General features: G+C 33.1%; 2 protein-coding genes across 8 annotated transcripts in view; one reads left to right on the top strand and one right to left on the bottom strand.

The window, feature by feature from the left end:
- Positions 1-16,626, top strand: part of LOC127711413 (transient receptor potential cation channel subfamily M member-like 2) — a 550,384-nt gene that overhangs the window by 174,628 nt on the left and 359,130 nt on the right. The window lies entirely within an intron of this gene.
- On the bottom strand, positions 14,775-16,361 carry LOC127711419 (toll-like receptor 4). Its single transcript, XM_052217462.1, has one exon. The coding sequence runs from the start codon at positions 16,178-16,180 to the stop codon at positions 14,924-14,926; it is 1,257 nt and encodes a 418-aa protein (XP_052073422.1). The 5' UTR covers positions 16,181-16,361; the 3' UTR covers positions 14,775-14,923.

Here is a 16,626-nt window from a genome sequence, read left to right as displayed (position 1 = left end):
GTCTATATGAAAAACATATTTTAATGTTCCAATTTATATTTCACTGTTGTATACCTTGAAGTCCTCATGTTTTCGAAAAAGTTTTTCATTAAAAAAATAGTCGACAAAAAACTTTGTTTTCTCGTTATAATACCATTTCGAATAACTGATTGTATCCCAGGAAGTATTAATTGTTCGTGCATAATTTTTCGATATGCAATTGCATCTTCATGATTTTCTAATCCGAATACCGCCCTGAGCTCTAATTCTAAAACTCGATGATATAAATAATAGTCCAGCTGATTCGTGCTTATTTTAAGAAGAATTGTAGGTTTGATGATAAAAACATGAAACTTTGCACAATTGTAGATATATATTTGGTAGTCAATTTAAGCTATGGACCCACTCTGAAAAATCCAATATGGCGGCAACTTTCAAGATGTCTGCCAATCAGTCCAAATTTCACAACCATGTATAAATTACAGCAAATATTATTCAAACCAAATCTTTTAAAAAAACATATAAAATATAATTCAACGTTTCTAGTAAGCCATGACATTATACTAGACTTCATTTTTTTCAAAATGGAGGGAAATTTCAAAATGGCCGCCAAAATGTGAAAATAAACAAAACTGAGACAAGTTTTTGCTGATATCAAATTCTTCTATCGAATTACACTTTGCAGTTCATATAATATTCTAGGAATTGCGTTTCCATGCTTGCAAGATAATTTAATCAAAGATCCCATAAATGGAAACATTCGAACAATTTTCAGGACGTAATCAGAATTTGTTTGACTGTTAAGTACAATCTGAGTCACAAATGATAATGGATATGTTCAACTTCTCTTTGCCACAATCCTTTCTTTTTCCTCGTTTGTGGTAACATCAAGATGATAAATAAATACGACTAATCACCGAGTTTCTACAGGCAATGCGTAACATCGCGAATGCTACCAGTTGGCCAGAAACTACACACCTTCCGAACACCTGCGTTGACCCCTAGTTTTGATGAAAGGGGACTCGTGTTGTTTATGCTTTCAATGTTGTGTTATTTGCTCTTTATTTTACAAAGTCTGTGTTGTCAACCAGTGAAAGTCTTGTTTATCCATCGTTCAGGCATGGAAATCCTTATTCCATTTCAAATGTTCACATTCGGTCAAGTTTTAGATAATTTACATGTACCAATGTTTTTACATGTTTTAAATTTTGTGATTCTAAGGGTTAGAAAAGAGACATTTATAAAACCATTTTTATATGATATATTCATAATTATCAGATATGACTCAGCAATCTATTTAAACAAGAGCACCTAGGTAGGTGTCACTTGTTGAACAGGAACTGCTGACCCTTCTTGAGCATAGGATATCATCCCCGGAATTTAGTAAGGTTGGGGTTGCTCAATTTTTAGATTTTTGTGAGTCCTTTTTGCGTTTTATTTTATCCATGGATATGTTTTACTAATGATTTTTGAGTGCCTAAGTATCTTCGCCATCTTTTTGGTCATCTACACAACAACATATTTTCACAGCATTTTTCAAAATGTTTCTTAAGGACAGCCCATTTGTTGTTTGCCCCACTGCCCACCACATTTTAAACAGGACCGTACATAATATCATTGTTCTTGCGCATTTTCATCAACCGTGACATCCGTTGTATATCTGTCAACAAAAAACACGATTAAATGCTGTAGTTGTGCGATATTGATGGTCAATATGATTGCCCAACCTTCTCCATTACAAGTGTGTTATTCTACAAATGGGATTGATTATCATTTACATGTACCATTTTCAAATTACGTTTGCAACACTATGACTGTATAGTTAAATAGCATAATATCGTGCACGTGTACTGGAAGCCATAATTTGGACGGAAAATGCAAAAAACTCATTGATAAGCAGTATAATGGAATCTTTATACACATTGAAGGAACATTCTCTTAATGATCTCACATCAAAATGTCCAGTTCAATCTTTAATGTTACAGACCAGTTGTGGTTAAGTGGACTGTCAATTTCATTCTTATTACTTCATTCTTTGAATGTTACATATTTCTCACCAGGGGCTCGTTCTTCAGTTAAAACTATGTCAGGATCTTTGCATAAGAATGACAAGTACACCTACTGTAACCTCAAGGAAATGTCTTGTTCGGGATGCATGAGAGCCTATAAAAAGAATCTGCTAGTTATTAAGTACTATGTTTTATCGATTAAACACTTGTTCAACCACTGTTTTCTAACCAATCACATAAGGTCTCATCGATGCCATTTCTATATGAAGAACTAAAACAAAAACTCTTCTTTGTTCTGCTAGAAATATTTTTGCCCAGTTCCTTTGTTCCGAATTTTTAAAAGCAAAAACGATTGATCACAAGCGATAATTGATACATGTCTCGAAACAAAATGAAAACATCGCTGGATTGTATTGTCGAATCTTTGTGACAGATCTGATCTCTTCCTGAAACATTGGTCAATGCGGACTGATATATAAAGGCGGATGACCGTTTTTCTTGGCTCTCCATGCGTGGAATGCTGTTCAGACATATCTTATCTTTTCAATATTATCTGCTTCAAGCCATCTGTGTCATCATTTTGTTAACTTATTTAAACCATGTGAGGATAGAGTTGCACAATTGACTAATTATACCAGGTTGGCATACATGTATTTCTGGTCAGCCAATTTACAGAGTGCATCCCTATAAAACGGTTATTATAAGATGTAAGTATGAAACGCATGGTTATATTTGGTAGTATTAAGGATATAGACTAAGAAAATGCTTAAATATTGAAATTGTCTACTATGTTGGGATTCTTTCGTCGTAGTTGGACCTCTTGTTGGCAATATTTCCACGGCTGCTGTCGTAAAATCACAAGGTTACGCGAGAGGAACCACATATTCAATGTTGAATCTTTCATAAATGGAACCTTGTAATACTGTAGATAAATGGAAAATTGGATCATTCATAAACGACAAACGTAAATTGTACATTTTGTCATTTAGTACCTCCTATCCTGGTCCTAGCATTCAGTAGAAGGCCATTGTACATTATGAGGTGGTTTTAGTTCAGTTGAATGTAATGTTTAAAGAAGAAAAGAAGAATAGAGAAATAAAACAGAAGTAACTTGGATAGCGTCATATTTGCCTCAATGGAATAACTCGACTACATCTGAATATATGGCCAAACCGTTATCAGCTAATGTTTTTAGTGACTGTTAAAAAAATACTTTTGCCTACATCATGTCTTTTTGAACTACCTGCATGAGCCGCTTTTAGAAGTATCGTTGTCATACAAGCAGATTGCTGCGGTTGCTTGTTTAATTGCAACACCAAATAATGACTTAACAGCATGCCTGCCTTGTTAATGGCATGCCAAGCTAAGATTACTGCAATTTTTTTGAAATTTCTATGTCCTCTTCCAGTTGATCACAGAGAAAACTGTTCCAGTCGAAAAGTGTACGTTCTAGTTAAGTCTAGCTTAAATATTGGTGTAACGCCAGTGTCTATACGTGATCCCTCGTTGTAGACTGCTGTTCTGCAAGAATAATGCCGTAGTTACGATTTTCTGTTCTTTCCTAACAAATCTTTTGATGCTTGACTTTAGTATATAAATGTGACATGCACTTGGTTTTATTGGACAAAAGGTTTTACTGAAGAAAAGTCAAAACAAAACGCTTTGTAAAGTAACCTTCTGTAAGTGAATTTTGTTGATTTTGATATCTTATAGTGGCCATCTGCGAAAAAGCCGCCATATTGAAATTTCAAGTTGGGTCCATAGCTTATATTGTTTGAAGCACCCAGCACTAAACACATGCCAAATTTGAACTAAAATAAGGAATTTGTGTTTATTTTTATATTTTGTTGCGGCAGTCTTGGAATAAGCCTTCATATTGCATTTTCAAGGTTGGTTCATAGCTTATATTTGTCGAAACACCCAGCACTACTACAATGCCAATTTGACCTTAATTTTGACCTTATATAAGTGATATATGTTGATTTTGATATTTTATGGCGGCCATCTTGAAGAAAGACCGCCATTTTGAAATTTGAAGATGGGTCCGTAGCAAATATTGTTTATAACACCAAGAACTACTACCATGCCAAATTTGGTGCTATTATCATCAAACCCACAATTTTGTCACCGATCTGCAGGACTATAAAGGCAACAGTAGTATACCGCTGTTCAATAGTCATAATTCGATTTAGCAAAAACAAATCCGGGTAACAAACTTAAACCGAGGAAAACATTCCTTGTATATTAAAACGTTTTGAAAATCACGTTTCAAAGCGCTACATGGTTACGATAATTTATGCGTCTTCTTTCATTATAATCTACAAAACGTGTTTCCTGAGATCCGATATCACATATTTTATAAATTTGATGGCAGAACATACAATTTTGCAGTAAAATGGAATACATGTAGTTTAGGATATTTTGATTTTTGAAGATATTTAAAAGCGTTATCCATCCTTTGTAACTACATTATACAAATAAGCATTTACATTTAAGAATGTTTTGTCAATTCTATTTTAGAAATCAGATAACTCATTTCAGCTGCCTTAATACCAAACTAAGAAGTTGTTTGTATCGCAAAGAAGCTTTTCTTCAAAATGATAGTCTTTTATAAAAAAAAAATATGTCATAAAATGCCCGATGTACTTTAAATTGACACTAATCATTATATTTCTGTATATAAAATCTACATTTGTCAAGTCCTCATTGTATGTTATGTTCAATTGGTATGTTGACAGGGCTACGTAGCATTCTGTAAACCAACAGATACTTTTTTCGCATTTAGCAATTTTTAGCCGACGTCGCGGCGATTTTTATTCGTGGTTTTCTTAATTTCTTGATGCATTAATATAAGAGAGACCCAAGTGTTATATATTTGCGACGATTTATTTTCTACTCGCGAAAGTGGCGAATATAAATTGATAGCGAAAATATTTATTTGGTTTACAGTATTCAAATACATTTTGAACCTTTATGTTATTATAATTTTCACAAGGTTAACATTGCAGTTTCAAAGTTCATTTAACTACACGAAATTTCATGGGATATGCCTAAAACCAGCAGATTAAGTCGATAATCTGTTCTGGTCTTACCATTGTTCGGATTCTGATTTCACTCTATAACGTTTGTGCGTCCGAAGCTTTTTTCTAGATAAACATTCACCAGGAACGCTCAAACCTAAACGATTGAATGTCAGTGATGTGAAAAATACGTAGAAACGTAGGAGCTAAATAACCAACAGGGACATAACAAGAATAGCCAAATTAGTCTAAGGTCCGTATTGCCTGAGGGAGTTTCTTAATAATTTCTTGATTTCCAAACTGGGAATTTTAAAAAGTAGGTTATCAATTAAGTCAGTACCAAAGCAGTGACTACTAAGCTGATGATACCCCAGAGGACTTACACTCCGTCAGCAGTGGTATCGACCCAATTTTGGCAATTGATAATAGCACATTATAATTTGTTTCGTCCGATGCGCTTTTCTTGACTTACCTTCATCAATAACGATAAAACCTTAACACTTTCAAGCTCAGAATGTGGCAGATATTATTAATTTCCTATTTTAGAAACGAAGAATTAAAAAAAAGAAGTTATAAACTATATTAAAGCCGAAGCACTAACCACTGCTGATATACCCTTGTGGACGAACAGTCCACCAGCAGTTATATTGACCCATTTCTTGTTAATTAAAATAGGACTTTAGGAATTTCATTCGTTTGGAGCGCTTTTCTAGATTTACATTTATCAGGACCGCCTAAACCTCAAACATTTGTGTAAAAATTAGAAACTTTACGACAAACATAACCAAAATGGACTTAAAAAGAATAGCCAATTACACCCAATTTCACTGTGCCTGAGGGATTTGGTGGAACCTTAGTTTCTTAATGATTTTTTAATCTATAAACAGCGAATTTAAGAAAGTATATTATAACTCATGTCAGTACCAAAGCACTGACTTCTAACCTGATGATACCATAGGGGCCTGACAGTCCCCCACTGCTAGGTAGCATTGACAAGCATTCAACATATATATAGATTCTTACATTGGTACCAGTGTATTATCGGATTTATCCAATCTTGATAGCTAAATTATCAAATATCGAATACTTTTTTCCTGAGATTTAGTCATGACAAAGTTCACAAAGGTCAATTAAGTTTGGAAAATATTATCAAAGGAATATAGATAGGCAAAAAATTGGGCAAAATTATAATAAATCAGACAACTTCACAATAATAGCATTGATTTCCGATTGTTGTTTTATAGGAAAAAAGTACTTATCTAGCATTATGTATTAAAATACTGGCAGGAAATCTTTAGATTATCATCGCCTTTTTATATATAACTTCTAATATTACAAAAATGCTTACCTACTAGCAGTATAAAATTACATATTGCCAGGAAAGATATAGATTTTGCCATCGCCTTTTTGATAAACAACATACTTTAGTAAACCGTGTTACACCTTGGAGATAAAACAAGTAAGAATTAAGACTAGGAACATGTTCGTTTAAAAGGACAGAATAACTTCCTGAATCATAAATATCGAAATAAACGGAGATGTCGGATATACATTATTTACTATGGTTCTGCCAATTATGTGGTGAATTTATACCGATTAGATTGAAATGATATAATTGAATATATGTTTTTTAAATACCAATTGCAGTGTCAGTTAAATTTCCTTAAGATTTCCCTTAAATCAATTTTGTGTGTGTTCTGTAACGTTACAAGAACACCATTTTAATTTCTGAACATAAAATCAACTTATAGATAGATAGATGCCAAAACTGTGTCTCGAGATTTAAAAATATCTATTAAGAATATGCTTTTGATGTAACTAAACCGATATTATCGAATTATAAGTTAAATTGAGAATAGAAACGAGGAATGCGTCAAAGAGACAACAACCCGACCAAATAGCAGAAAACAGCCCAAGGCCATCAATGGGTCTATATCACATTTTAGGTACTTTTTATATTACATGTTAGGTACACGTTACAGTACCTCAAGTATGGATCTCCCTTGATGCAAACTATGGCATTAAATAAGAACAGATTTAATCGATATATGTTGAAGTCAAACGTATATTCAGTCACAAATCTGCGTTCTTTTCTCACTTATGTGTCCCATGACGTCATCACTTTCTAATCTGTAGCCCTTTCGTTATTCCAATTGTGTCCTTCTAACAAGAATCAAGATAGACTTTTAATATAACGTCAAGAAACTGTATTCTGTGACATTTGGTTTCAGACCCTCAAATATTTTTTAGCAGTTTTTCCTCAATGCTTTGTAACCTATTTTACCAGCATACATAATGTAGAGACAGTGCGGTAATCTTTCAAAACTAGTTTATTGAGGCCATTGTTCAGCTTTGCTACCCTTTTCTTGGGTTATTTACATCTTACTCAATAGTATGCGTTACTTTACTTAACATTATAGGTCATACAATGACCTACATTCTACATAAGGAAATGACTGTACCAATTTAGGAATATGACAGTTGTTTTCTCTTTCCTGTGTTTAATCTTTTGCTTTTGACATTTGATAAAGGACTTTCCGCTTTGAATTTTCTTTGAGTTCGGTATTTTTGTTATTTTATTTTTTTCATATATATATAATGAGTTTGTATTGCACGTTTTTATTGGTGGACGTCTTTTCTCATGAAGTTACCCAATATCAAACTATTTTTATAAGCAAGCAGATATGTAGCCATTATTGACTGAGCAACCGCTATAGTCTTACCTTAACTGTGTTACTATAAACTATGACAAAGTGAAAGAATGAAAGATGAACATACCCATGACAACAATGGTTGTATACAAATGTGTATTTTCAACGTTTGTGACGCTAAACAGAACAGTGCATACCATGGTGCAAAGGACACAGATTTGAGAATGAAAATTGCACTCATTTGTAACGTGTATGACGTTAAATATTATAAGACATGAATTTCATAAAAGAACTCAGAATTGAGAACGAAAATTGGCACTTATTTATGGCGAATATGACGTAAAATATTATAAGTAGATATAGGAAGATGTGGTATGAGTGCCAATGAGACAACTCTCAATCCAAGTTACAATTTATAAAAGTAAACCATTATAGTTCAAGGTACGGCCTTCAACACGGAGCATTGGCTCACGCCGAACAGCAAGCTATAAAGGGCCCCAAAAAATTACTAATGTAAAACCATTCAAATGGAAAAACCAAAGACACGGATTTCATAAAAGGACACAGATTTGAGAACGAAAATGACACTAATGTGTGACGTATACGACATAATATATCATGGACATGGATTTGATAAAATGACACTAATTTGATGCAGGACATTGATTTTACTCTGATATTTATAAAAGTACATTAATGTCTTTAATATACATTATTTACTATGGTTCTGCCAATTATGTGGTGATTTTAACTTTGTATGTTTATAGTGATTAGATTCAAATGGTATAATTGAATATAGGTGGTGTTCGTGTTGCTCAGTCTTTATTTTTCTATGTTGTGTTTTGTGCACTGTTGTTTGTCTGTTTGTCTGTCGGTCTTTTTTCTTTTGAGCTATGGCGTTGTCAGTTATTTTCGACTTATGAGTTTGAATATCCCTTTGGTATCTTTCACCTTTCTTTTAATGGTCAATTTATTTTTTGATATTGATCCCATGATTGAAACAACTTAAAGGCAATGGGTTATACAACTTAGTTGAAATGATCAATAAAAATGTATGTGACATTCGATATTCTTTTATAATAACCCCACACCAAAGAGTAGGGCTATATTGTATACACATTGGTCATGCATTATTCCGAATAAATAGAGTGACTTCATATTACGTCAGCAGATTGACAATATTTTCAATTTGTTACATTTAAACACTTTCTGTAAGACACCTACCTCCTCTTTTCCGACAATTTGAATGCTTAAATATGATGAATTAACTTTATACTTTTTGATACATTTCTGTTGTACTGCTGAACAGAATTACTTCATATTTGGTCAGCAGCTTGATGTAACATAAAAGACGATTTGAATATGTCATAGTCTAACATTTTTTTTCTAATACTTTGAATTACGAGCAAAAGAGACGCTGATGAGCAACGGAATAATCCAAATTATAAATCGAGGCAACACGGATAACAACATGGAACTAAACGAAAACCGACCAAAGGACAAAAGAAGTACAAAACACGACATACAATACTAGGCATTCAGCAAAACGAAAAACCGGGGTTGATGCAAGCTAGTCTAGATACCTGTAGATCGGAATTTTAATCAAAGTAATCATAGTAGAAATGTTTATTTGATGAACAGAATGGCAAAGATTTTACTTATTTCAGCGATTTGGAATTCAAAATAAAGCCATCTGACTATGTAGAGCAACTTCATCGTGTTTATCCATAGACATCTTGCCTTACATTGATATACATAGATTCTACCACTGTATTGAGTTTGAAACGGTTTTCCTGTAATCGAAACAGATAAATTTTCATCTTTATAACCAGAGGCTTGCCGAAGTTTTTAAACATTTAAATATTTAACTGTTGAGAGTTTAGAAATATCGGATTGCAAGAGATCCAATGGTGACATCTGTTTCTCTTATGAATTTGAGACTACATAATGACAAAATTTATCTTTCTTTTTTAATGATCTGCAAAAGATGTGTTCTTTTATATGTGACGTCATCAGGCATGGTCAACGTTTGTTTGTCTTTATTTGTATGACTAATTTACACGTAAGAGCCGGTGGTGGTCGTTGGTAGGATCAATTGTAATGTCCAATATCTTCGGTGATATTCATTAACTGTTTGTGTATTATTAAATAGACATTTCTTGGTAAAAAGACAACTTAGTTTGGTAATAGACAGACTTACATTTGATTCAAGAGATAATATACAGGTATTAAGTACAGATGCAGACTCAGGATTTTCAACCAGGCAATGTTAATTAAAAATTAAAGTATACGAGTTAACCATATCGTAGCTCCAAACCCCCTGCCGCCCCAATTCATCAACATCTGGAGTGTCACCTCTAAATTTCATATTAAAACTAAACGTACACGGTATTAAGTGAACAGTGACATGACGATATACATGTTCTTAAACGTATTCATTTAAATATGTACATTTGTACAACATGTGCAACCAGAAAAAAAAGTCAGTAGGTGAAAATTGATATTTATTTAGATTTAACCTCAGGACTGGAAATAGATATAAATATAATATGTTTAAGTTATGTATAAAGTTCATTCATGTATGTACATTGTGTGTGGTTTTTCATTTTTTTCACTATCAACCGAAATGAGCTGTCACCGAATTATAATTAGGGAAGTAATTCAGAAGTGTCAAATAGAGGAGTAACCTGATCCTTTTATATAGTATGTTAAAAGATCTTTAAAATGTTAAAGCTTTGTGCAAAGAGATATTTTAATATGTTTCACTATACAGCAACCTCTATGATGATCTATAACTGTATCTTGGAACAAAAGTTCCTTTATAATATTAATTCCAAATGGAAGAAATATTCTATAATATTAATTCTATTTGAATTTCTATGAGGGGTATAGAAAATGTGTTTTGGCAAGAACAGATCTAGCAACGTTTATACAAAAATTTCAAGTTGAACTTTTGTTGCGAAAAAAAAAAATATACACTGACAAATGTACGTGCTATCTGTGACATCGATAAAACAATACTAAGATAAATGAACGAAAGGCTTGATTTGTGCTCGTTATTTCACGGTTATAGCATCAAAATGTAATTATAAGAATTGAATACTGCTTTTTGTACAATAATTTGGTTGCAAAAACGTTAAAGTGGGCACATGTTTAGTTTAAATCGCGGTATAGATATGCCTTATTTAACACTTTTACATCCCCCCAAAAAATGAAATACGAAAGAAGCTTTCAAATCTTAAATAAACAGCCTTTGAAAACATTGTCTATCCCAAGCTAGGAGTCATTAGTCCAGTGCTTGTCGTTTGCTTCATGCGGTTTCAATACTTTTCTTTCGTTAATTTAAAAAAAAAATGATACTTTGGGTTTTCTTTTTCAATTGATTCACATTTTTTCAACCCCAGCCTTTCATAACTAAAAAAAAAACTAATATAGGGGATTGTTCATTGTTGAATGCCGTACTATGACCTCTAGTTGGTAACATACTTGCCCTGCGGCTGTTAGTTGTCTCATTAGAAATCATACCACATTTACTAATTTTAATAACAAATGTATACATTTATTATAATGAATACAAATATAGCTATATAGATGATAATAATTTATCAATCGTAAACTAGACATCAAGGAGCAATACATAAAGCATTACAGTCGTCAATTATGGATAGTCTACACAAATTGTGTTAATGCATTAACGACCGTAAAGTATAGATTATGTCATGTCATTTTATTTCATTGCTATTACTTTCCCCGTTTTAACGATATGAAAATATCAAGGAGTCGCCGAATTCTTTATTCTTGTCTCAGTCATTAGAATATGAGAGATGTACGAAAAACAGGGGGAAAAGATTTACCAGCTGTGAAACTGTCACGATGTTACGATTGTTTTGTCCTTGTGACTCTTATCATGCTACTTAACGAGATAAATTAATGTCTACCGAATATACGACGAATTTCACTTTTGCAAAAATATGGTCTTAGGTTTCAGTGTTATCATAAAAGATCATAAGTTCACATTTTGGTTTGTCAATTGATCTGCAATCAACAATATTCTATAACTAAACGTTCCAATGTTAATTGTGAGTTCCGAGGCACAACAACCTTCTGGTTCAGGAGTTGTGGCCAAAATTATTTAATAACACTGCTTTATTTATGAAATATTGGAAAAAAGTTAACGTTGCACGTAAATAATGCCTAATCTGGGCGTTATATTCTATAAGTTGATACTGTGATATGCCGAAAAGAAACTAGTGTGTATTATTATCAATATCATAAATATTACTTGGTAAAATTTGCAGTTTGTCAGCCTGATAAAGTAATCCAAAATATGAGGGTCAATTATAATTTTTCTCGTGTACCTACTCTAAATAAACATATTTGAATATTTTTTTATCAATCGTATCTCTCGAATTACACACACTTATATACACATATCTTTTTTCGATATTCAGAAACAGTTCAACGAGTTTCAATATATACAAAATATAAGCAAAATCTTAACCATCATCCATTACTTGTACTTTGCCTTTAAGCAAAAAAGTCGATACGACAAATTACAGCCCACAAACCAGTACATTAACAACTAAAGATAGAGCCACTAAAAGTCCAATGAACTCACAGTGTTCTGAGCACTTCCTGCTCCATTCGTTGCACCCGGTCATTGTTGTTGAAACTTGATAAATGGGTATGTGGTACCCGTCGTGTTGCTCAAGCAAGTATAAAACCGGTAATAAGCAGCCTCCGATAATGTCACAATTTAGAAAAAAAGTTTAATCAATTTTACACAGTTGAACAAAATAAAGAAACAATTTTCTCTTTAACCACTAGGCATATTTGTACCATGTCAAAATTCTGATTTTTAATTCGTATAGGTGTCTACCAGATCATTGTAATGGTTGTCATAACTTACACCAAGACATAATAAAGCTCTTTGATTACAGAACAAATAAAAAAACTATCTGTAAATTAACTCATCATAGATACCAGGATTAAAATTGTGTACGCGTACTTTGTATTAAAATCACTCTGATTCAAACAAAAACTTCTCTGAAACTGACGACATACGACATATTTGTTACGTTTGGAGGACGTATTTTCAAACAAAGAATCGGCAATCCAATTGGAACCAACTGTGCTCCTCTTCTTACCGACTTGTTCTTATTCATATGAGGCTGACTTCATACAGGAACTTCTTAGAAAGAAAGAAAAGCAGTTAGCAGTATCATTTAACTTCTCCTTCCGCAATATAGATGATGTTCACTCAATAGATAACTCAAAATGTGGTGACTATGTTGGACGCATCTATCCCATCGAACTTGAGATAAAGGATATAACAGTTAAGCTTGCCTCATATTTTGACTTATATCTAGAAATTGACAATGAGGGTCGGTTGAAAACAAAACTTTACGACAAAAGAGGCGATTTCAGCTTCCCTATTGTGAACTTTCCATTTTTATGTAGCAGCATTCAAGCAGCGCCGTATCAAGCGCCTGCATACGGAATATATATCTCTCAGTTGATACAATATTTTAGGGCTTGCTTTTCCTATCATGATTTCCTTGATAGAGGGTTGCTGTTCATAAGGAAGCTATTAAACCAAGAGTTCCAAGTGGTGAAGTTGAAATCATCTCTTCGTAAATTTTACGGACGCCATCACGAGTTGGTTGACCATTATGGAAAAGCTGATTCTCAGATGACGAGGGATTTGTTCCAATTGTCGTGCCTACAATCTCGTCCCTTTTCCGCGAATGTGACCTACCAAATTAAACACATCACCGGGTTTGTACTAAAATGAGCAACACGATGGGTGCCACATGTGGAGCACAATCTGCTTACCCTATCGGAGTACCTGAGATCACCCCAAGTTTTTGGTGGGGTTCGTTTTGCTCAGTTTTAGGTTTTCTATGTTGTATATCTGTTTTTCCGTTTCTTTTTTGGCCATGCCGTTGTCAGTTTGTTTTCAATTTATGAGTTTAAATGTCCCTTTGTAATCCCTCGACTCTCTTTTCTAGATCCCAATGAAGTAATAAGTTGTTATGCAAAATTATTTTCAAACAGTTTTTACTGTTATAGTTCCCCTTTTAATAGCATCAGTAAGTTAAGAGTATAATGCTATGATAATTGGCCACCAAGTGACATGTTATGTTCCAAGTGTTGTTTGCCTACTTTCCTGTTTAGAATATCTATAAAATATTAATCTCTTCTTGTTGTAATGCTAAGGAACACACTTTTATCTGTGATTAAATACCCGTTATATTAATTATTTCGGAAAATAATTTTGTGTCGATTTCCTATATCACTGATTGAGCCAGTATAAGTTGACCTTTGATGAATTTTGAAATTCTGCTTGATGTTTCTGGTCATAATGTACTTCAACTTTTTTGGTTCTTATACATCCTTGGCTTTGAAATATTTAATACATATATAAACTTTCCTAATGAAGGTAAATCTAGAAAAGCACTCCCGATGCATGAAATTTATAAGGTATTGTTTTAATTGTTTAAATAACTGGGTCGATATCGCTGCTCGTTGACTACCAATACCCGAGCGTATCATCAGCTCTGTAGTCAGTACTTTGGTCCTGGCATGATTTCTAACACTCCTTTCTTATATTGCCCGTTACGAAATTTATAAATTATTAAGAAACTAAGGTTTCAACTCCTCAGGCAAAGTTGGCCTTTGATAAATTTAGCAATTAATTTTGGTGTTTTGATCATATATCTCTTCAACTATTTCGGTCGTATACATTCCTGACATTCAAACATTCGGCCTTAAACGTTCCTGATGAAGATCAATCAAGAAAAGCGCTTCGGACGCATGCAATTTATAAAGTGTTTAATTGGTTTAAAAAAAGGGTTGGGCATACATATTATACTGACTGTTTAGAGTATTTACATGCCATTTACTTGGATTTACACAGTGGATATAGCGGGGGAAATTCAAATGAATACTTTTGTTTCTATTGTTAACCATTACATTTTTTGTGTAAATATGTTCAACTATATATACTTTATATTTTGTTCATTGTGAAATTTAGTAATTAAATACAGTACTCAGAGACAATCAAGTGGCAATATGAGTCTGCTTAAAGTTTTTGAGTTTCAATGACGCACTGACAAATGACATATTTGTAATACACTTAAAAGTTCATAAGTTCATAAAGTTAATCATGTTTTAACCTGTTTCTTTTAAAATTCTGTCCCTAATTAGTGTACTGTATTTGTTCATTTATCTGAACTTTGCAAAACTGCAATATGTTGATCTTTTACATTAAACAGTTATCATCACTTATTCTCATACGACCGTCTGATAATGTTATACATAGCTTCTCGTAGAATATTTCCTCTGAATTATATGGAGCCTCGGAATCAGATGGCCAGACTATACAGACGACCTTATACCAGATTTCCTTCAAGGCCTTTGGAAGTTTGTCTTTTTTAATGTTATCCTTCAGTATAATAATAATCATTGATTCACGACCCTCTCTGAAGGCATGCATTCTTGTCATTTCTATTTCATACGTGCCCCAGTTACTCTTTAGGAATTCTTCAGTGATAACAAATATAACCTTTCTGCTGGAATTGATAGCTTTAACGATACACTCAGCAATATTTACTCCAGCTAAGAAATCCTTATCATCTATACAGAAACTGAATCCTTTCGGCTCCAACTTGTCGTGGAGAGTTTTAACCCAAGTTTTGTCGGTATGACTGTATGAAATAAATGCATCATAATTGAACTCTTCCAAAAGAGGCTGGTAATGCCTTAGTTTCATCTTAATTCTCAGAAAGAAATATTCAAATGCAAATCGGTAGCGATAGTATACTATTCCAAAGATTAAAGCCACTATGGTGAAAGATGTAATGCAACTTGCCAATGTTATCCATAATTCTGTTTGACAACTGATTTCATATGTTTTTAGATTTCGCAAGAAATGAGACAAAATTGCAAGAGTCCCATTTTGGAGGACGCATTCTATTTCATCAACATCACTTATAAAACCTGAATGGTGCACCCATTTAAGAAAACTTAACGTATTACATGAGCATTCAATCGGATTTCCACGAAGAAATACACTTGAAGGTTTTATTATGTTAAGGTTAGCGATATTGTCTTTGCTTAGACACGAAATTTTATTATATTTCAGACTGATTTGTTGAATTGTATTTGGTTTCGACGGAAAGTTCGGTAGAGATTGTAAGTTGTTTCTGTCCAATATGATAGAAAGCTTATGTCTAAAAAGATGATCAAATAAGTCATCTGGTAGCTGCTGTATGCTATTTTTCGTCAAGTCAATGTGTTGTAGATGTAAATTCATCTTTAGAAATTCTGAAGCAGTTTTAAGGGTATTCAAACCGATTCCAAGATTAGCATTTTGTGCAATGAGAGTAATCAGTTTAGGAAAATGTGACAGAAGATGAACACTCAATACTTTGCAGATGAATCCTGACATATCCAAATACTCTAAATTTTCAATGCCATAAATCGTACCATTACAATCTCGGAGTGTAATGTTAGCCATATTTACAATTTTTAAATTTGACCCGTCAATTAAAGTTAAATTTGCAATTCTTCTACTAGCATATGATCTAACGTTTGAATGGAGGTCCAATTGTTCTAAAGTTTTTGGAAGACAAAACGAGTAAGATACGTCATTTTCAGTCGATCGTTTTACTCTTTTGTCCCTAAATATTACAAATGGAATTCTGATTATTTTCAAATGTTTAAACTCACAAAATGCAAAAACATAACTATTTTTGTTGTCAAACATTAAATTAATGTTTAATTCTTCTAAACAATTTTCCTTATATCCATATTTTAAAAAAGGTCCAAAATTTATGCCAAGTATACTGTCACCCATCAAATTTAACTTTTTTAGACATACTTCTTGAAGAACTGCAAAGTGCGTATGGCCGATCACAAAGCCGTTTCTATGTGGATTATTATTGATGCTTATTTCTGTCATAT

The sequence above is a fragment of the Mytilus californianus genome, unplaced genomic scaffold, assembly GCF_021869535.1.
Source record: "Mytilus californianus isolate M0D057914Y unplaced genomic scaffold, xbMytCali1.0.p SCAF_8, whole genome shotgun sequence".
In the NCBI taxonomy this organism is placed as follows: Eukaryota; Metazoa; Mollusca; class Bivalvia; order Mytilida; family Mytilidae; genus Mytilus; species Mytilus californianus.
This window is presented reverse-complemented; position numbering and strand designations above follow the sequence as displayed.